Source organism: Mobula birostris, chromosome 7 (assembly GCF_030028105.1).
Source record: "Mobula birostris isolate sMobBir1 chromosome 7, sMobBir1.hap1, whole genome shotgun sequence".
NCBI classification, from domain to species: domain Eukaryota; kingdom Metazoa; phylum Chordata; class Chondrichthyes; order Myliobatiformes; family Myliobatidae; genus Mobula; species Mobula birostris.
In genome coordinates, this window is record NC_092376.1 from 9283345 (window position 1) to 9306322 (window position 22978).

General features: G+C 42.5%; 1 protein-coding gene across 2 annotated transcripts in view; it reads left to right on the forward strand.

Moving 5' to 3' along the window:
- The window catches only part of acer3 (alkaline ceramidase 3), a 309653-nt gene that overhangs the window by 44032 nt on the left and 242643 nt on the right, over positions 1 to 22978 (forward strand). For both annotated transcript variants that reach the window (XM_072262601.1, XM_072262600.1), the window contains exon 2: positions 11880 to 11990. In XM_072262601.1, the coding sequence (XP_072118702.1) occupies positions 11880 to 11990 (111 nt within the window). The remainder of the gene's footprint in view (positions 1 to 11879; positions 11991 to 22978) is intronic.

Below are 22978 nucleotides of genomic sequence, written 5' to 3' on the forward strand. Positions count from 1 at the left end.
TTTGTATCATCTGCAAACTTTGTCACAAAGCTGTTAATTCCATTATCTAAAATTATTGACAAACAATGTGAAAAGCAGTGGTCCCAATACTGACCCCTGAGGAGCACCACTAGTCACCGGCAGCCAACCAGAAAAGGCCCCTTTTATCCCCACTTGCTGCCTCCTCCCTGTCAGCCATTCCACAATCCACATCAGTATCTCTCCTGTAACGTCACAGGTTTTCTTTTGTTAAGCAGCCTCGTGTGACACCTTATCAAACGCCTTCTGAAAATCCAAGTAAATGACATCCACTGCCTCTCCTTTGTCCACCCTGCTGGCTATTTCCTTGAAGAACTCTAACAGATTTGTCAGGGAAGATGTTCCTTTACAGAAATCATGCTGACTTTGACTTATTTTATCATTAGTCTCCACGTACCCTGAAACCTTATCGTTAATAATAGAATCCTACACTTTCCAACTACTGAGGTTAGGCTAACTGGCCTGTAATTTCCTTTCTTTTGCCTTCCTTTCTTCTTAAAGAGTGGAGTGACATTTGCAATCTTCCAGTCCTCCAGGATCATGCCAGAATCAAGTGATTCTTGAAAGATCATGACCATTGCATCCATTATCTCTTCAGCAACCTCTCTCAGGACTCTGGGATGTAGTCCATCTGGCCCAGGTGACTTATTCTCCTTAAGACCTTTGAGTTTGCCTACCACTTTTTCCTTTGTAATAGCAATGGCACTCTCTCCTGCTCTCTGACACTTATTCCCCTCCATAGATGCTGCCTGGCTTGTTGGGTTCATATACCGTTTTTTTTCTGTGTTGTTTTGGAATTACCGCTTCTACATTCATAACTAGCTGCCTGCAGCTCATATAGTAGATAGCATTGCAATAGACCATAGTCGTGTACTGTTCAAAGAGGGCTTTGGCACCAAGATCAATATTACTCTTCCGATTTTTTTTCCACAATGGAATGAAAAAGGTAATGCGCCCTACTTCAATCGAAGGATGTTAGAACCAAAAAAACAGCCTTGGCTAGACATGTTTAGCAGGGCAGGCAGCACTGTGGAGACAGTTTTGCGTCAATGAATATCATCAGCCCACCAAGAAGGTCACACTTGTGGGCAAGCATTTTTGTGTCAGATGTCGACTCTTCATTCTCCTCCATAGATGATGCCTGACCTACTGATTTCCTCCAGCATTTTGTGTGTTGCTCAAGATTTCCAGCATCGGCAGAATCTATTGTGTCAAACTGTTCTTCCTTCTCATTCCACTTAGCTGTAGAAAGCCACAGGAAAGCTGGTAAAGCAAGGGGAAAGATCACCATCAACTCTTATTTGGTTCCAGTGATCGCTTAATAATGACAACATAGCTCACTATTACGCTGTCCTGCTGTCGTTAAGGCAGTTCGTTTGTGTCACAACAGCCTGAAAGAGCACCAAATTTTATGAATGTGGGTGTCCTGATCAGCGACAAAACATACACTGTTTACCTCCCTCCATAGATGCTGCCTGACATGTTAAATTCCTCCAGTGGTTTGTGTGTGTTTGCTCTTGATTTACAGCATCTGAAGAATATCTTGTGTTTGTGAATATCAATGTTTGATAGCTTTCTTATCTCACCGTCAGAAGCTTGTGGGTTCAAACTCCTTTTTGTGAGTTTAAGCTCGTTATCTGTCAATACAGCTGACTGCAAGAATGCTCAGGCTACAGATTGTGGGCCAAAGTTTGCCTTCAATAACCTTTAGTTTAATGCATTAAAGGAGACCGTGCGTGAAAGAAGCTGTAGCTGGAAATTTTGAACTCTATCCAAGTTACACAAGTATTCACACTCCAGGCTTTAGTCACAAACTGCTAGAATGAAGAATTTAATGACCCACTGGGTTGTTCTATATCTCAGATTCCTATTTATTTATCATATCAAAACATGCAGTGAAAGGAGTTGTTTTTGTTAACAACTAATATAGCCAAGGATGTGCCTGCTAGTGTAGGCCATACATTAGTGAATCTGTGGAATTCAGTGCCAAAGGCTGTTGTGGAGGCCAAGTCATTGGGTATATTTAAGCCAGAGGTTGATAGATTCTTGATTGGTCAGGGCTTGAAGGGATATGGGAAGAAGGCAGGAGATTGGAGCAGAGAGAGAAAATGGTTAGCCACGATGAAATGGCAGAGGAAACTGGATCAAGTGGCCTAATTCTGCTCCTATGTCTTATAGTCTTATTCCAGTGCCAACATAACATGCCCACAATGTTCAGCAGAACAACACAAGCAGCAGCAGCAGCAACATGTTTGCAATTGCAAGGGAGACAGCTGTTTGAGATGTAAGGGCACATTAAGACCTCTCATCCGAAACTGCCTTGTAGAAATTTGATTAGGGAGGTGTAAGAGACTGCAGTTGCTGGAATTTGAATCAGGATCTCGTTTATTATCACTGACATAATTGGTGCACCAGTCGTGAGTTGGAGAGCTTTGAGAGAGGACACAGGTTTGGGAGCGAAGTTTAAAAGGGGAAAGCTTTGCGGGAACTAGGCTATTACAGACGCACCAATCGTGAGTTGGAGAGCTGGGAAGGTTCAGGCATAAAAGGGAGACTCTGACTAGCAGAGTGGTCATCAAAGGAGCGGTCATCGACAGAATGGTCTGAGGCAGTGTGGTAGGGCTTTGGCTCATTCGGGCTTCGGCGAGGTAAGTGGGAAGGTGGACTTCATTTTTTTTCCCCCTTGCATTTTTTGGAAGAATAGAGAGCATGTCTGTAGGGTTAGCACTTTTCTCTGGGTGTCAGATGTGGGGATCCTGGAAATCTTCCAGTCTCCCAGATGGCCACATCTGTGCCAGGTGCACGGAGATGCAGCTTCTGAGAGATCTGGAGGTGCGGCTTGATGACCTACAAGTTTATAAGAGAGGTGCAAGGAGTTGGTCACCCCGAGGCTGCAGGAGTTAGACAAGTGGGTGACTTTCAGGGAAGGGATGGGAGGAGCACCCCTCTGGCCATCCCCCTCAGTAATTGTTATCTTGTTTTGGATGCTGTTGAGGGGGGTGACCTGTCAGAGGATGACCACGGCAATCGGGTCTCTGGCACTGAACCTGGTTCTATGGTGCAGATGGAAGAAAAGAAAATGAGGAATACGATCGTCATAGGGGATTCCATAGTGAGGGGAACAGATAGGAAGTTCTGTCAGCCTGATAGAGATACCTGCATGGTGTGTTGCCTCCCAGGTGCCAGGGTATGGGATGTCTCGGATCGGGTGCAGAGTATTCGGAAGGGCGAGGGTGAACAGCAAGAAGTCTTGGTACACATTGGTACCAAAAATATATGTAACCCTCAGGCTTGGCCAGCATGTGTTTGTCTCGGGGAAAGCAACTTCTGGCCCCGCCAAACTTGAGAAATCTCATTTGTGTGGATGCTACGCGATGTGTTGCCCAGTCAGAAATCCGCACTGCAAAATATCCGACAGTACACCATATGCAATTAAATGATTGAACTTTATCAATCTTAGTCTGGATAGAGGGTTAGTAAAGAAAATAAAAAGTAAAAGGGCCCATTTTCAGGAAAAAGTCTATTGCGCATCTTGGAACTCACTGTTTGTTCATTTGTTCCCGTCGACCTTCAAGCATAGCTGGCCTTCGGACCCTCGCTCCTCAGTCCACTGCGTCCAGTGGTCTTCCGACTCTCTCCGTTCGCGTCCTCTCTCCCCGACGAAAGACCGCGAAAATCTCTCTTCCAGACTCACAAGAAAGAATATTTCTCCCATTGGATAACGTACATTCCAAAGTCCCATTGTCTCTAGTCATAACCCAAACATTGCTGCTACAGAGAAACCATTACATTTAGCAGTGAAACATTACATAGAAGCCAGTACATTAGCCTTACAGCGTGTTACACATGGGTAGAAAAAGGAAGGAAGTCCTGAAGAGAATTTAGGGAGTTGGGTAGGAAGCTGAAAAGTAGGACCTCTAGGGTAGTAATCTCAGGATTGCTGCCTGTGCCATGTGCTAACGAGCGCAAGAATAGCATGATCAGGGCATATTAATGTGTAGCTACGGGACTGCTGTAGGGGGCAGGGCTTTGGGTTCCTGGATCATTGGGGCCTCTTCTAGGGGAGGCATGATTTGTACAAAAAGGACAGGTTACACCTGAACCCAAAGGGGTCCAATATCCTAGCAGGCAGGTTTAATAAAGCTGTTAGGATGGGTTTAAACTAATTTGGCCGGGGGGGGTGGAAATTGGAGTGATAGGGGCTGAGGAAGGGGAAAACAGAAATAAATCAAAGATAACGTGCAACAGTGGGATGAGTTACAGGACAATAGAGGCATGGAGCAGTTAAAACAGAAAGCAACAAATACTGGACTGAAAATATTACATTTGAATGCACGCAGCATAAAAAATAAAATGGACAATCTTGAAATTCAGCTGCAGATTGGCAGGTATGACATTGTGGCCATTTCTGAAACATGGCTAAAGGATGGCTGCCATCGGGAGCTGAACGTCCAAGGATATACAGTGTATCGGAAAGACAGGTTAGTAGGCAGAGGGGGTGGTGTGGCTCTATGTATAAGAAATAATATTAAATCATTAGAAAGGGATGACATAGGATCGGAAGGTGTAGAGTCTCTATAGGTTGAGTTAAAAATGGCAAGGGTAAAAAGACCCTAATGGCCGTTGTATACAGGCCTCCAAACAGCAGCCAGGATGTGGATTACAAATTACAGCAGGAGATAGAAAGGGCATGTCAGAAGGGCAATGTCATGATAATTGTTCAGGATTTTAACATGATTGAGAAAACTAGGTTAGTACTGGACCTCAAGAGAGAATTCATGGAATGTCTAAGGGATGGCTTTTTAGAACAGCTTGTTGTTGAGCCCACTAGGGGATCAGCTGCGCTGGATTGGGTGTTATGCAATGATCTGGAGGTGATTAGAGAGCTTAAGGTTAAGGAACCCTTAGGGAACAGTGATCACAATATGATCGAGTTCACTTTGAAATTTGAGAGGGAAAAAGTAAAATCCAGTGTTGGTATTTCAGTGGAATAAAGGAAATTACAATGGCACGAGAGGGGAACTGGTCAAGGTTAACTGGAAAGAGACACTAGCAGGAAGGACAGCAGAGCAGCAATGGCTAGAATTTCTGAGAAAAATGAGGGAAGTGCAAGACAGATATATTCCAAATAAGAAGACATTTTTGAATGGAAGGAGGACACTACTGTGGCTGACAAGTGAAGTCAGAGCCAAAGTAAAAGCAAAAGAGAGGGCATACCAGGGAACCAAAGCCAGTGGGAACATAGAGGATTGGGAAGCTTATAAAAACGTGCAGAAGGAAACAAAGAAGGTCATTTGGAAGGAAAAGATGAATTATGTTGGGGAAGTCCAGAACAAGGGGCCACAGTTTGAGGATAAAGGGGAAGCCTTTTAGGACCTTGATTAGGAAAAACTTCTTCACACAGAGAGTGGTGAATCTGTGGAATTCTCTGCCACAGGAAACTGTTGAGGCCAGTTCATTGGCTATATTTAAGAGGGAGTTAGATATGGCCCTTGTGGCTACGGGGATCAGGGGGTATGGAGGGAAGGCTGGGGCGGGGTTCTGAGTTGGATGATCAGCCATGATCATAATAAATGGCGGTGCAGGCTCGAAGGGCCGAATGGCCTACTCCTGCACCTATTTTCTATGTTTCTATAAGATACTATAAGTTTTTTTAAGTATATGAAGGTTAAATGAAAGTTGATGGTAGATGTCGGACCAATAGAAAATGACACTGTAGATATTGTAATGAGAGACACAGAGATGACAGAGGAACTGAATGCGTATTTTGCATCAGTCTTCACAGTGGAAGACATCTGCAGTATACCAGACATTCAAGAGTGTCAGGGAAGTGAAGTATGTGCAGTGAAAATTATGGCTGAGAAGGTGCTCAGGAAGCTTAGTGGTTTGAGGGTGGATAAATCTCCTGGACCTGATGGAATGAACCCTCGAGTTCTGAAGGGACTAGCTGGAGATGTTGTGGAGACATTAACAATGATCTTTCAAGAATCAATAGATCCTGGCAAAATATCAGGTGAACGGAAAATTGAAAATGTTACTCCACTATTTAAGAAGGGTGGGAAGCAGCAGAAAGGAAACTATAGACCTGTCAGTAGTTGGGAAGTTGGAATCGATTGTTGGGGATGAAATTACGGAGTACCTAGAGGCACATGACAAGATAGGCCAAAGCCAGCATGGTTTCCTGAAAGGAAAATCCTGCCTGACTAATCTATTGCAATTTTTTGAGGAAATTGCAAGCATGGTAGACCAAGGAGATGCAGTAGATCTGGTATACTTGGATTTTCAGAAGGCCTTTGACAAGGTGCCACACATGAGGCTGCTTAGCAAGATAAGATCCCATGGAATTACAGGGCAGTTACTAGCATGGGTGGAGCATTGGCTAATCAGCAGAAAACGGAGTAAGAATAAAGGGATCCTATTCTGGCAGGCTGCTGGTTACCAGTGGAGTTCCACAGGGGTCGGTGTTGGGACCGTTACTTTTTACGATGTGTGTCAATGATTTGGACTATGGTATTAATGGATTTGTGGCTGAGTTTGCTGATGATACAAACTAGGTGTAGGAGTGAGTAGTGTTGAGAAAACAGAAACTGCAGAGAGACTTAGGCTACGTCCACACTACACCCGATAATTTTGAAAACAAAGCTTTTTCTCTTCGTTTTGACCCTCTGTCCACACTAAAACGGAGTTTTCATCCCCTGAATATGGAGATTTTCAGAAACGGTCTCCAGAGTGAATAAATCTGAAAACGCCTAATATCCATTGCAGTGTGGACATGGTAAACGGAGCTTTTTAAAACCGCTGTCACGACGCGCTGCAACAGATGGCGGCAGTGCGGCATTTCATTGTTTTCTTCTTCTTATTATTACTTTATTGTCACCAAACAATTGATACTAGAGCGTACAATCATCACAGCGATACTTGATTCTGTGCTTCGCAGAACCTAACAATTTCAGAACAGACAGCAACGAGACTGAAGCCAGAAGAGTTAGAAATGTACTCACCAAATACTTCAACCCATTGCTTACTGAATAAATAAGTATACTCTCTTTGCCCTGTTTTCTGTCCTTGTTTGTATGAAGGTAAGGACAGAAAACACTCTCCGCCACCTCCAGTTTAAATTCCATGCGGAGTATTTTGGAGGATCAATTACCAAGAACCAAGGTGGTTTACCTATTTATGCAAATACTTCTATGACAATAGATGTGTAACAGCCTAATGTAACATTGTATGGAAATACAAGATAACACTGATGCAGATATATTTTATACATTTAACAAGGTGCTTTGTTAATGCCACAGAGTTAGTCAGTTTTTCAATGTTTGTCGTCAGCCCTGTCATACTGTCCGTGAACTCCCTGTCGGTTGCCTCCATACACTCCAGTAATTTTTTTTTAGTTTTAAGTCCTCCTGCGCGAGAGCCAAGAGCAATTCCTTTTAAGTTTTTCTACTCTGTAACTGGATAAACGTGCACAAAGTATACCGTTTCCTCTTCGTTTGTTTTCTGTGTGTCCTGCGTGTGCCCAGTAGGAGGAGATTTGCCCAAATATCCGTCTAATGTGGGCAGAGATATTTTAAAAAACGCTTAGTGTGTACGCCTGTCATTTTTACTCGAAACTGGCATTTTCAAAATTATCTGGTGTAGTGTGGATGTAGCCTTAGATAGTTTAGGGGAATGGGCAAAGAAGTGGCAAATGAAATACAATGTTGGAAAGTGTATGGCCATGCACTTTGGTGGAAGAAATAAACTGGCAGACTATTATTTAGATGGGGAGAGAATTCAAAATGCAGAGATGCAAAGGGACTTTGGAGTCCTTGTGCAGGATGCTCAAAAGGTTAACCTCCAGGTTGAGTCAGTGGTGAAGAAGGCAATTGCAATGTTGGTATTCATTTCTAGAGGTATAGAATATAAGAGCAGGGATGAGATGTTGAGGCTCTATAAGGCAGTCGTGAGACCACACTTGGAGTATTACAGTATGTACATTTTTGGGCTTCTTATTTTAGAAAGGATATACTGACATTAGAGAGGGTTCAGAGAAGATTCATGAGAATGATTCCAGGAATGAAAGGGTTACCATTTGAGGAATGTGTGGCAGCTCTGGGGTTGTATTCCCTGGAGTTCAGAAAAATGAGGGTGGATCTCATAGAAGCATTCCAAATGTTAGAAGACCTGAACAGATTAGATATGGCAAAGTTATTTCCCATAGTAGGGGAGCCCAGGACAAGAGGGCACAACTTCAGGATTGAAGGACGTCCATTTAGAACAGAAATATGGAGAAATTACTTTAGTCAGAGGGTGGTAAATCTGTGGAATTTGTTGCTATGAGCGGCTGTGGAGGCCAAGTCATTGGGTGTATTTAAGGCAGAGATAGATAGGTTCTTGATTAGCCAGGGCATCAAAGGATGTGGGGAGAAGGCAGAGGAGTGGGGATGACTGGAAGAATGGGATCAGCCCATGATTGAATAGCGGAGCAGACTCGATGGGCAGAATGGCCTACTTCTCCTATATCTTATGGTCTTATGACGTATGTTGTAAAATTTGTGTTGTGCCCGCAGTATGGTACATAATAATTAAAAAATAATAAAATTACTTTAAGGAATATGTAAAAATAAATAAGTAGAGCAAAAAAGAGCAAGAAGTGAGTTTGTGTTTGTGGGTTTGTGGTCCATTCAGAAATCTGATAGTGAAAGGTTAGAAGCTGTTCCTAAAACGCTGAGTGTGTGACTTCAGGCTTCAGTATCTCCTCCTAGTTGGTAGTAATGAGAAAAAGGCATGTCCCGGATGGTAAGGTGATGGATACCGCCTTCTTGAGGCACCGTCTACCCCTCAACAGTTATTCACACCATTAGGCGCTTGAACCAGGTGATAACTTCACTCAACCTCACTTGACCCATCATAGAAATGTTCCCAGAAGATATGAACTCACTTACAAGAATACTTTGTGTCATGTTCTTGATATTTATTGCTTATTTATTATTATTATTCTTTCTTTCTTTTTTGTATTTGCTCAGTTTGTTGTCTTTTGCACACAAAAGACACTTTCTTTTTATTGAGTATGCCGCAAGAAAATGAATTTCAGGGTTGTATATGGTGACATGTGTCCTTTGATAATACATTTACTTTGAACTTTGCCTGTTAAAGATGTCATCAGTGGTGGGGAGGTTCATGCACATGATGAACCTAGCCAAGTTTATAATGCTCTGCAGTTTTTTTCTGATCCTGTGCATTGGCGCTTCCTTACCATATGGTGATGCACCCTGTTGGAATGCCCGCTGTGGTATATCTGTAGAAATTTGTGAGAGTCCTTGGAGACATACCAAATCTCCTCAAGCACCTAATGAAGTATAGCTGTTAGTATTTCAAAGCAAAATACAGTACAAATATGTGGAAGAACTGAGCAGGTGAGATGGAATCTGTGGAGGCAAAGGAATTGACGTTCCGGCTCGTGACCTGCATCTGGACTGAGAGTGGCGGGGGAAGATAGCTAGTATAAAGAGATGAGAGGGAGGGTTGATGAGAGGGGCTGGTTGGTGATGAATAAAACCAGATTTTGTGGACGGAGGCGGATTACAGGCAGGAAGGGGGAGTGTTGAGACGGATTGGAAAGTGGAACGATATAAACTTTTCATTATAAAGGAAGCATGATGGGCAGGTGGAGCAGGGTAGGGGAGAAGAAGAAAGGTTAACTGAGGCAGAAGAAATATAACAGCAGGTGATGTTGTAGCTTTATAAAACCCTGGCTAGATCACACTTAGATTGCCTTTAGTACTGGTAGTCTCTTAATAGGAAGGACGTGGAAGCTTCAGAGAGGGTGAGGAGATTTACTAGGATGTGCTGCTAATCCAGGCATCATCTTATGAGGATAGGTTGAGCAAGCTAAGACTTTTTCGTCTGAAGTGAAAGAGGATGTAGGGTGACTTGACAGAGGTGTACATAGTGATAAGAGACATAAATCGGGTATACAGCTAGAGACTTTTCCCATGGTGGAAGTGGGTAATACGAGGGTACAGAATTTTAAGGTGATTGGAAGAAAGTAGGGGGTGGGGGGATGTCAGAGTTCAGTTTTTTTACACAGCGAGTGGTGGGTGTATGGAATGCACTGCTGGGAGTTGTATCAGACTCATCATTTCCACTGATGCTGCTCGACCTGCTGAGTTCATCCAGCGTACTGTAAGTATCAGACGCAGATATATTAGGAAGATTTAAGGGGATCTTAGATAGGCACAAAGATGATTGAAAAATAGCTTAAAAGTTTGGCACAACATTGTGAGCTGAAGGATCTGTTCTGTGCTGAAATATGTCCTAAACATTCATAAGTGGACTTTAAGTGTTTAAGTTGGCATGGATAAGCATTCACCAAGCCTAACGTGTATCTCAATCACTGACATGGTGCTAAGTGTGGGACCCTTGGCTGATTTCACTCCACTTCCTATTGATCACTACCCTCTTGTGCACATAAGGCCACTAAGGCTACGTCCACGCTACGCCGGATAAATTTGAAAACAAAGCTTTTTCTCTTCGTTTTGACCTTCCGTCCACACTGAAATGGCCTTTTCAGTCCCCAAAAACGGAGATTTTCAGAAACAGTCTCCAGAGTGAATAAATCTGAAAACGCCTAATATCCGTTGCAGTGTGTACGGGGTAACCGGAGCTTTTTAAAATCGTTGTCATGACGTGCCAGAACAGATGGCGACAGCGCGGCATATCATTGTTTTCTTCTTCTTATTCTTCTTATTATTAATAAAGGCATCTGTTAGTCTTGTGAGACCATGGATCTGCGCCTGGAAAGGCGCAGGCCTGGGCAAGGTTCTATGGAAGACCAGCAGTTGACCATGCTGCAAGTCTCCCCTCTCCATGACACCAGTGTTGTCCAAGGGCCATACAGCTTGGCACCAGTGTCATTGCAGAGCAATGTGTGATTAAGTGCCTTGCTCAAGGACACACACGTTGCCTCGGCGGGGGCTCAAACTCACGTCCAATGCTACTTTATTACTACTTTATTGTCACCAAAGAATTGATACTAGAGCGTACAATCACCACAGTGATATTCGATTCTGCGCTTCGCAGAACCTAACAATTTCAGAACAGACGGCAACAAGACTGAAGCTGGAAGAGTTAGAAGTGTACTTACCAAATACTTTGACCCATAGCTTACTGAATAAATAAGTATACTCGCTTTGCCCTGTTTTCTGTCCTTGCTTGTATGAAGGTGCTTTACCTATTTATGCAAGTACTTCTCTAACAATAGATGTGTAACAGCGTAATGTAACGTTGTATGGAAATACAAGATAACACTGATGTAGACATGTTTTGTACATTTAACAAGGTGCTTTATTAATGCAGCAGAGTTGGTCAGTTTTTCAATTTTTGTCGTCAGCCCTGTCATATTGTCCGTGAACTCCCTGTCGGTTGCCTCCATAGGCTCCAGTATTTGTTTTTTTAGTTTTAAGTCCTCCTGCGCAAGAGCCAAGAGCAATTCCTTTTAAATTTTTCTATTCTGTAACTGGACAAACGAGCACTAAGTATACCGTTTCCACTTCGCTTGTTTTCTGTGTGTCCTGCGTGTGCCCAGTAGGAGGAGATTCGCCCAAATATCCGTCTAATGTGGACAGAGAATTTTTGAAAAATGCTTAGTGTGGACGCCTGTCGTTTTTACTTGAAACCAGCGTTTTCAAAATTATCTAGGGTAGTATGGGTGTAGCCTGGGTCACTAAAGGAGCCGTTTTCTACACTGAAATACTATATAGTTGTAACCCAACGAAGTCATACTCAGAATTCAGTGAAATTCTGGGCAGATAAAACACTGCAGCATGTCTTGGCTGCCTGGCACAAGTCTTCACTACCTTGTTCTTTTTATTCTGCAGGGAATACTGTAAGTAACCTGATTATGATTGTACCTCCTATCTATGGTGCGATTCAGACTGTAAGGGATGGCCTTGAAACTCGTTACTTGGCTGCATTTTTGGGCCTTGCAGGTATGTTTAATCTTTTTATGTACATACTTCCTGCCTTAATACTGACCCTTGATAAAACTTGTAGATTTGCTGATGTAAAATTATTTTTTTTCTATTCAGTTCAGTGAGGTAAATAGAATCACCCCATCTCAGTAATGAGTGTGAATTGTTAATTCTATTCCTTTCCTCCTCCTTCGCTTTCCTAGAAAGTATGAATCATACCATGCTTCCAATCCCCGTTCTGATGTTACTCTTGTTGAGTTTACATCAGACAACCAAAGACAATGTTGGGCATTGTTGTACTGTGGAACACTGCAAGTTGGGTTCACTGGTTTAATGGCGAGACTGATGGTGAGTGAGCTGCATGGCCTTGGTTGTTGCACGGACCAGGCCTTCATGCCACAGGATCACCTGAAGCAACATCTCAGGGGAGGAGATGCTGCAGATGGTGTGCCATGGCAGCTGTCTGGGCTGGGTTGGGGGGTGGCCCTGCCTGTCATGCTGCGCTCCAGTGTCCACTTGGTGGACAAAATGCTGGACTGCATTCATCTGCAGCTGCACTAGCGTGTGATGAGGAACAGCTATGTGCTTGTTCTTACATAAACATGGCTCTAGGGAAGTCATCCCGTGCGCCATCAAGCTATAGGCCATGGTGTTTAGGGATTTGGGCTATATTATTATTATGACTGTACGCTTTACTGCTATCATAATTATATGGGCCATATGTGCCTTGTGCTGTGTGTGACTGTATGTACTCTGTTTTGCCCCTTGGCCTCGGAGGAACACTGCTTTGCTTGGCTGCATTCATGTGCATGGTTGAATTGACAATTAAACTTGAATTTCATCCAATAGCTTAGAAAATGGGTAAAACTGGAAGTATTATAGTCACCATGCAAATGTGTTAATGATGTAGAATAGTCAACACTGAGTGCATCTCCAGGAATCTGTCTTTTTAAAATGTTTGCTCCATTTGTCCACTGTGTCATCAGTTGGTGTCCAATATTACTCTACCAGATGAGACTGTGTTTACTGGCTTAATTATTAGAGGACACAACTAGGGAATCACCCATAATATCTTTTTTTTCTATTTAGGTGCCTTGGATACCCATTTTATTTCTCAGTCATAGGATACTATAGCACAGAAACAGGCTTTTCTACCCATTTAGTCCATGCCAATTTGTTATTTTGCCTAGTCCCATCAATCTGCATTTGGACCATAGCCCTCCATGCCCCCAACCATGTATCCATCCAAAGTTCTCTTTCATGTTGAAATCATCCACTTCTGCTGGCAGCCCATTTCACACTCACCACTTTCTGAGTGAAGAAGTTCCCCCTCATGTTCCCTTAAATATTTCTAAGTATTTCATCTAAGTATTGTTTATTGGCATTACCTGAAAGCACACTTTACTCTTAATTCACTCCCCGATCTCTATCTCTATTGTCATCTGCAAGCAGAGAGGTAAGCATTTTCCTCATCTAAACATTGGACAAAAGCCACTGAACTGGTGAAGGGTCTTGACCCAAAACATTGTCTGTTTATTCCTCTCCATAGATGATGCTGAACCTGTTGCGTTCCTCCAGCACTTTGTGTGTTTGTAATGTGAAATGTTAGTTTATTTGCCAGTTGAAAGCTGCTTTTGTCATGTCGGTTGTTGATTGGCCTGTTCAAGAGATGCAGCAGCTCTTTCCCATTGATTGACTTGTGTGCCATGATGCTGGTGCCCAGTTCCTGGAGCCTTGGGCATGTGCGAGAGACTTGCTGGTTTTCCTTTGTCTCCAGTGACTCCTCTCCACACTGAGGTTGCAATCAGTTCTGAGGAATCATTGGGAAAGTATGCTATAGATTTAGGAGGGCCCACAAACTGCTGTCTGTAAATAAACGGTTAATGTGCTTATTGGTAATCAGGGTCTTCTGTCTCATTTACCAAAGCCATGAACTTTCTTTCCTGTAGTAGTGTTGCATAATAGGATTTCCAGTATCTGCAGAATCTCGTGTTTATGAGCCACTATCTCCTATTCTAGTCCCTGATCTCTGATATATTTTTTAACCTCTATCTCTAGAAAATGTATGAAACTGATCACAATGGTTTGCAATCTTGGTGTCATATTAAATACCAGGGACCTGTGCTCACAGGTCCAGATCATCACTAAACCTCTTATTTCCATAATTTGTTATAAAGCTTGATCCTGATTGTAACTTAAGGTTAGTTGCTCCTGAAACCTCACCCTTGTGTTTCTAACCTTCAAACAATTTTCATTTCCTCGGTTTTACGGTGTTCAGCAGAGATATCAGGTTTTTATCCTTTGCTTTTTTCATTGTTATTTCTCCACGTTGCTTCACCACCTTCAAATGAGGTGGCTCCTTACTCCCAGTTTCTTTATTTGTTGCACATCCTGTTCACGGACTGTTTGTCCCACTCCCACTAGACTCAAAAACAGTTACTTTCCATCAGCAGTAAGGCTGATCAACATCTCCACCCACTAACCCACCCCTCCACACCCTCAAACACCACTACTTTATCATTTCCCATCAGAGTCACCTTGTGTACTTGTGTGTCTATTGTCACCTTATGGGCATGCAATCAATGTATGTTACCTTACATATTTATATTTATTGTGTCTTTTTTGCATTGTGTTCTTTATTGTGTTTTTTTGTGCAGTATCAATAACTTCATTCTCCCTTACCCGTGTACTGGAAATGACATTAAACAATCTTTAATCATGAAGTGTGTGGGAAGGCATTCGCCATCTGCATCTGGTTGCTGTAATATTTGTCTCTTAAACATAACATTGGATTGGCTGGATCCTTGTAATGCATGTGTGATATGGTCTCTCATTGTTAATCCCATCTGCCATCTCAGGTAAATCAATGAGTAGTCTGCTTGACATTTCTCACATATAAGTTGATGCCCATTAGGCTGAGTTGATCTCCACACAGGGACCTTGTGTCTTAAGAGGCAGGTCTTAAAATTGGATGGGTCAGCTTTAGCTTGTAAGAATCAAAGTTAACTTGACACTTTTCAGAAATATTTTAATTTCACTCCAATATGCCGATTCCTCACTCTGGTAGCTCATTAAATTTGCAGAAGTTGCCCATTGGGAACCCTTTAAATCTTTCCCCTCTTAGCCTAAAATTATGCCCCTAGTTTTAGATTCCAGTAACCTGGGAGGTAGGGGTGGGGAGAAGACTGTTGCCATCCACCTTAACAGTCTTTTTCATTCAGATTGATTCCTTATGCACACCCTTAGATCAGATCCATTCCTCATGAAATCCCTTCACTTTGTCTGTTACATGCAAAAACATATGGTCCCATGTTGCAGCTTCACCAGATCGGTTCCTCATTGATGTGTTATTGACCTGAAACGTTAACCTATTTCCTGTTTGCATAGAGGCTGCCTGACATGCTGAGCATTTTCAGATTTTTAAAAATCTAATTTTCCTTTAACAACACTTACAGATTCTCTAAACAAATGTTCTCAGACAGGAAATCCAGAGCTATTCAGAAATGTTTTAAGAGGGAATTTGAATCTAGTCCAGTTTCAAATGCTGAGGCCTTGCTCTGCACTTTAATCCCAAAACAAACATAGTTTGCTCTGCTTTATACATCCTGAAGGCTCAAAACTTCAGTATTATTTCCATTGTGATTTAGCAGACAATTTAAAAATTAATCCTGGGCTGAACTGCCAACCCAGTATTCTCTCTCTGGTGAAGAGTTCCCTCTCCATCTTCATAATTTACAGTCAATCACTGGAGGATACTTGCTCAATGCTTCTAGTATATCTGAGCTCAATTTATTTTGATGTTCTCGGGGCTGACCTTTACTTTTGGGTCACTTGTATTCAAACAGAACTTGTTGTTTACTTAACTCAAGTCCTAATCACTCTTCATCCTTGTACTTTCCAGTTCACATTGACCTCCAAATCGAGTGGAAAACTGTGTATTTAAAGTTCTAATCCTTTTATTTATATTTTTCTCCTGCCATACTTTACTCCTGCTTGTATAAATTTTCTGTAAACTCCTCTAGCCCAGCGAGCCTTGAAACCTTTCAAACATAGAACAGTGCGGCACAGGAGCAGGCCCTTAGGCTCACGATGGTGTACCAAACTAATTAAACTAGCAATTAAATGCCTAATTAAAATAATCAGTTATGCCTGCATAATGTCCATGTCTCTCCATTCTCTGTACGTTCTTGTGCCTGTCTAAGATGGCCCTTGAATGCCTACATCGTGTTTGTCTCAGCTACCAACCCTGGCAGCAACCACCACTCTGTGTAAAGAAAAAATAATAAAATAAATTGATTAACTTGTCCTGCACATCTCCTTTGAACTTGCTCCCTGTTAAGTGCATGTTCTTAATATCTAATACTTGTGAACATGTATTTCTCATGCATGTTCTTCTGTATTAGACATTTTGACCCTAGGGAGAAGGATACTGACTGTATACCCTATCGATGCCCATCAGTTCAGTCTTCTATCAGACCTCCCCTTGCCCTCTGATGCTCTGGAAAAAAAATATTTATTTATTTAGAGATACAGCGCAGAACTGGCTCTTGTGGCCCACCGAGCCTCATCGTCCAGCAACTCTTTGATTTAACCCCTAGCCTAATAACAGGACAGTTTACAACAGCCAATTAACATACCAACTGGCACACTGGATGTGGGAGGAAACCGGAGCACCTCGGAGAAAAGTCATGCACCAACTTTCTTACAGAGGACACCGGAAATTACTGCAAACTCTGACGACCCAAGCTGTAACAATGTTACTGAACAGTGTGACTCTAACCGCTACGCTACTGTGGTGCCCCATCAACCTGAAATCAATGCAAATTCAACCTGAGTTTGTTCAACTTCTACCTCTACCACATGCCCTCTAACGCAGGCAGCGCCCTGATAAACCTCTTCTTAACCCTCTTCATAGCTTTCACGTGCTTCCTTTAATGGAGCAGCCTGAATTAATTGTAATACTCCACATGCTGTCTAACTAGAGTTTTATAAAGCTTCAACATATAAACCATATAACAATTACAGCACGGAAACAGGCCATCTCGGCCCTTCTAGTCCGTGCCGAACGCTTACTCTCACCTAGTCCCACCGACCTGCACTCAGCCCATAACCCTCCATTCCTTTCCTGTCCATATAGCTATCCAATTTTACTTTAAATGACAATATCGAACCTGCCTCTACCACTTCCACTGGAAGCTTGTTCCACACAGCTACGACTCGCTGAGTAAAGAAGTTCCTCCTTGTGTTACCCCTAAACTTTTGCCCCTTATCTCTCAACTCATGTCCTCTTGTTTGAATCTCCCCTACTCTCAATGGAAAAAGCCTATCCATGTCAACTCTATCTATCCCCCTCATAATTTTAAATACCTCTATCAAGTCCCTTCTTAACCTTCTACGCTCCAAAGAATAAAGACCCAACTTGTTCAACCTTTCTCTGGAACCTAGGTGCTGAAACCCAGGTAACATTCTAGTAAAGCTTCTCTGTACTCTCTCTATATTTTGTTGACATCTTTCCTATAATTCGGTGACCAGGACTGTACACAATACTCCAAATTTGGCCTTACCAATGCCTTGTACAATTTTAACATTACATCCCAACTCCTATACTCAATGCTCTGATTTATAAAGGCCAGCATACCAAAATCTTTCTTTTGCCAACATACTTCCTGGCGTGCAAACTCAGTATTTCAACTGACAAAGTCAAACTTGCCAATATGCCTCTTGTTTTACCTCTTGTTTATCTTTGTTTTCCTTCATCCCATTATTTATTTTATTTATTGAGGTACAGTGTGAAATTCGCACCATGCCGCCCAGTACTTCCTCAACTTAATCCAAGCCTGATCATGAGACAATTTACAATGATCAATCAGCCTACCAACCAAATATGTTTTTGGACTGGGAGGAACCTGGAGCACGCGGAGTAAACCGGAGCATCCGGAGTAAACCAACGCGGTCATGGGGAGAACATAGAAACTCCTTACAGGCGTGGCACCGGGTTGTATGTACTGTAAAGCACTGTGACAACCACTACATTGCCATGCTGCCTGATTAGGTCTCTTGACCTTAAAGTCCTGAAATTCTCCTGCTCCGCTATACCTCACACTGTTTTATTTTTTCCACATGCATCTCCTAATCCGATTTCAAATGGCTTCTTGTCAGTTTGGCTGGTTCAAATTTTGTACACTGCAGATAGTGGTTTATAATCTTCTGATTTGCTTCATGCACAGAATTGTAAAACATTAGACAGAAAGGTAAGTAGTACTTTATCAATATGTGATGACATCCCAGAGCCAGAATATTGATATTTTGACTTAGTTGCTTTAAGATACAATCAAATAGATTGTTTGTCGTAAGGTACCTTCAAATACCCTCATATGCCAAGCCACTGAGATTTGTCTTTAATGTCCACTGCCATTACTGAAGCCACATTGAGGCCCTCCATTGGTCAGGGTTGACCATGGATGTTCTGTCTTGGTTGTCATGTGCAAGCCAGTATGTAAATCAGGGTAGTATAATATGGAAAGCAAGGTGTTGGCGATTCGGCAGGCCCCCCTTCTTCGTGCAGGTGATGAATCCAAAGGAATGGTGGAGACTGATGCAACACACATCAAAGTTGCTGGTGAATGCAGCAGGCCAGGCAGCATCTCTAGGAAGAGGTACAGTCGACGTTTTGGGCCGAGACCCTTCGTCAGGACTAACTGAAAGAAGAGCTAGTAAGAGATTTGAAAGTGGGAGGGGGAGGGATGGAGCCAAGAGCTGGACAGTTGATTGGCAAAAGGGATATGAGAGGATCATGGGACAGGAGGCCCAGGGAGAAAGACAGGAGGCCCAGAGGATGGGCAAGGGGTATAGTCAGAGGGACAGAGGGAGAAAAAGGAGGGAGAGAGAAAGAATGTGTGTATATAAATAAATAACGGATGGGGTACAAGGGGGAGGTGGGGCATTAGCGGAAGTTTGAGAAGTCAATGCTCATGCCATCAGGTTGGAGGCTACTCAGACGGAATATAAGGTGTTGTTCCTCCAACCTGAGTGTGGCTTCATCTTTACAGTACAGGAGGCCGTGGAAAGACATATCAGAATGGGAATGGGACTTGGAATTAAAATGGAGACTGATGCAGTTTGGCATCAGCAACATCGCAGGAGTTGCCAGACAATGTTGAATCCAACACAGGACTCCCTCAGCTCCGGATATTTCCTTGCAGTTTACTCCCGAATGGGTTATAATTGCTAGGACAGAGATTAGAGTTTGAGATCAGAGTTTTCCTTCGAGATGAGCTGCCAACCACAGTTGAAGGGCCCCATCCAACTGAAGCAACCGGTTTTTAGGCATCAGTAATCTGCCTTTGCCCTTTCTGTCAGTAGAAACATTTCTGCTAGGCTTAGTAGCAAAGCCACAACTTCTCTGATAATACAATAGTTTGCTAACTGCAGCAAAACTCTATTGACTTAAATTGCAATATTTCTCTGAAAGACTTGTAACTTGAAATGCTTCAAAAATGTTCTTTTATACACTAATTTGGAATTATCTAACCTATTATTGCCCGGCGAGAACTTTCCCACAGTTTAAGTGAAAACTGCATTAACTTGCCCACTATTGTACTTGGCTCATTGAAGAGCTGTGTAGAGCTTTCTGTTCTAGGTAGATTATAACATTTGCTAGAAATATGGAATAGCAAGAATGAATATACAAGTATATCAGTTATTTATTTTTATTTAATACATGTAGATGGTGGCGGGCCCTTCTGGCCCAATGAAGCTATGCCATCATTTACCCCTGTGTGACCAATTAACCTATTAATCTCTATTTCTTTTTAATGTGGGAGGAAACCGGAACACTCTTAGCAACCCCACGCGGTCATGGGGAGAGTGTACAAACTGCTTATGGACAGTGATGGAATTGAACCCAAGTGGCTGCCACTGTAATAGCGTAATGATAATCACTACACTACCATGCTGCAGGGAGAATTGTTCAGGTTAGTACCTGTTGGTAATGACAGAGAGCCATGCTTTTGTTTTATTCATTTAAGGGAATGCATTAAGTCCTCTCCACCATTGAGCACATCTACGTGAAGCATTGTGCAGAAACGCAGTACCCATCATCAAGGACCCCTACCACCCAGTTCATGTTCTCTTCTGACTACTGCCATTGGAAAGATAGTACAGGAGCCTCAGGACCCACACCACCAGGTTCAGGAACAGTTATTACCCCTCAACCATCAGGCTCGTGAACCAAATGGGACTACTTCTCACAACTTCACTTGCCTTGTCATTGAAATCTTCCCACAACCCATGGACTCACTTTCAAGGACTCTTCAACTCGTGTTCCCGATATTTATTGCTTACTTATCTATTATTGTTATTTCTTTCTTTTCATATTTGCACAGTTTGTTGTCTTTTGCACACTGGTTGAATGTCCAAATTTGTGCGGTCTTTCATTGATTCTGTTATGGATTTATTGAGCTTGTCTGCAAGAAAATGAATCTCAGAGTTGTATATGGTGACATATATGTACTTTGATAATAAATTTGCTTTGAACTTTGTGGCTTCACATGCTTGCCCATCCTTAATTACTCTTGTGAAGGCAGTGGTGAGCTTCCTTCTTGAATCACTGCTGTTGTGGTTTTATCAACAACGCCATTATGGAGAGGTTTCCAGTATTTTGTCCCGGAGACAGTAATGGAACACGGTAAATTTCCAAACCAACGTGGTGTGTGGCTTGGAGAGTATCTTTCAAGTGGTGTTCTCCATACTTTTACTGCCCTTGTTCTTCCAGCTGGTAGAAATGTGGGTTGGGAAAGTGCTATCCAAGGACTCTTGGTGAGTTGCTGCAGTGCATCCTGTAGATGGTGCACTCTGCTGCTACTGTGTGTTGGTGGAGTGAATGAATTGTCGTAGATGATGCCTATGTGGGCTGTTCTGTCTTGTGTTTTGTTGAAGCTGCAGTCATCCAGGCAAATGGAGAACACTTCATCATACTCCAAACTCGATCTTTGTAGATGCTGAGCAGCCTTTGGGGAGTTAGAAGATGAGTTTGTAGCTGCAGAATTTTCAGCCCCGGACACTATGCGTATGGCTACTCCAGTTCAGTGTCTGGTCAATGGTAACCCATAGGCTATTGATGTTGGGGCATTCAGTGACAATAGTGCTGCTGAATATCGATGTGTGATAACTGGATTCTCTCTTAGATCTTGTCATTGCTGGCACTTGTGTGTTGCAAGTGTTACTTTCTCCCTAGGCCCGGATATTGTTCAGATCACGCTTCATTTGGATGTAGAGTGCTTCCTTATCTGAATAATTGGGAATTATGTTGAACATTATGCAATCATCAGTGAACACCTGTACTTCTGATCTTTATGATTGAAGGAAAGTATTTGATAAAGCATCTGAAGGTGAAGAATCCTGAGGAAGACTTACGTGGTGTAGATCAATGCATGATAATGAGAGCATATGGAATATATGCAGCGTATGTAATAAGCTGCAAGAGGAAATAGTTGAGGCAGGTACAGTAACAACATTTTTAAAGTACTTGGAAAGGTTTAGAGAGCAATGGGCTAACTGTGGAAAAATGGGATTAGCCTGTCCACCTACCTTCCACTTAGCTGGCTTCTAGCTTTCTCTTCATCTTGACCTTCTAGCTTTCTCTTTCCTGTCTCTTCCCTCCCACCCCAGCACTTTACTCTGGCTCCTTCTCCATTCCTTTCCAGTCCTGATGGAGGGTCTCAGCCTGAAAGATCAACTTTTTTTTTCCACAGATGTCCCCTGACCTGCTGAGGTCTTCCAACATTTTTTGTGTTTATTTAAAAAATTTATTTAGAGGTACAGCACTTCCTTCCAGTCCAACGAGCCGTGCTGCCTAGCAACCCACTTATTTAACCTTAGCCTAATCACAGGACAATTTACAATGACCAATTAACCTACAAACACCTTTACTGGAAGAAAACCGGAGCAGCTGGAAGAAACTTGTGCATTCATAGGGTGAACATACAAGCTCCTTAAAGATGATGTTGGAATTGAACTCTGACGCCCTGAGTTGTAATAGGATCGAGCTAACCAGTACCTTTTTCGATGCTGTATGAATTGAACTACGAGAGTTCAGATGGAAATGGGTGATTTGTGAGATGATTATTGACTGTTGGAATTTCTTTTGTAATCTCACTTGTCGTGGTTAATTACGCCCTTAACTTCCTTTTTTAAATAGGTGGATAAAACTCAGTTGTTCAATTTTCTGTTGGTCTCCCTTGATTTCCATGACTGTTCTGGCTTACCACATCAGGTCTGGGGAGTGTAGAAATCTGAAAAAACAGTTTTAGTTTCTTAAAACAGCAGTCCTTCCTTTCTCAGTTGCATATTTTTCCTTATTTCCCTTATGCTTCCGGTTATGTTTCAGAAACACTTGTACTTAGTGTTACTTTATATCAATACAATCAGTTTACGTGTATGTACACTCACTTACATAAGCCCATCACCTCTAAGTACACTCAGTGATTACTTCATTAGACCATGAAACATAAGAGCAGAATTAAGCCATTCCGCTCACCAAATCTGCTCCACCATTCCATCATGGCTGATTTATTAACCCTCTCAACCCCTTTCTCCTGTCTTCTCTTCTAACCTTTGGAGCCATGATTAATAAAGAACCTATCAGCCTTTGCCTTAAATATACCTAATGACATGGCCTGCACAGCTACTTGTGGCAATGAATTCCACAGATTCACCACATGCTGGCTAAAGAAATGTCTGTTTATCTGTGTTCTCTGCTCCTACACTCACCCACTTTACGAAACACTTTCTCTATATCCACTTGATCCAGACCTTTCAATATTTGATGGGTTTCAATGAGATCCCCCCCTCCCCCATTCTCCTAAACACCAGTGAGTTCCAGGCCCACAGCCAACAAACTCTCCTCGTATGTTAAACCTTTATCTCTGGGATCATTCTCGTGAACCTCCTCTGGACCCTCTCCAATGATAACACACCTTTTCTTTGATAAGGGCCCAAAATTGCTC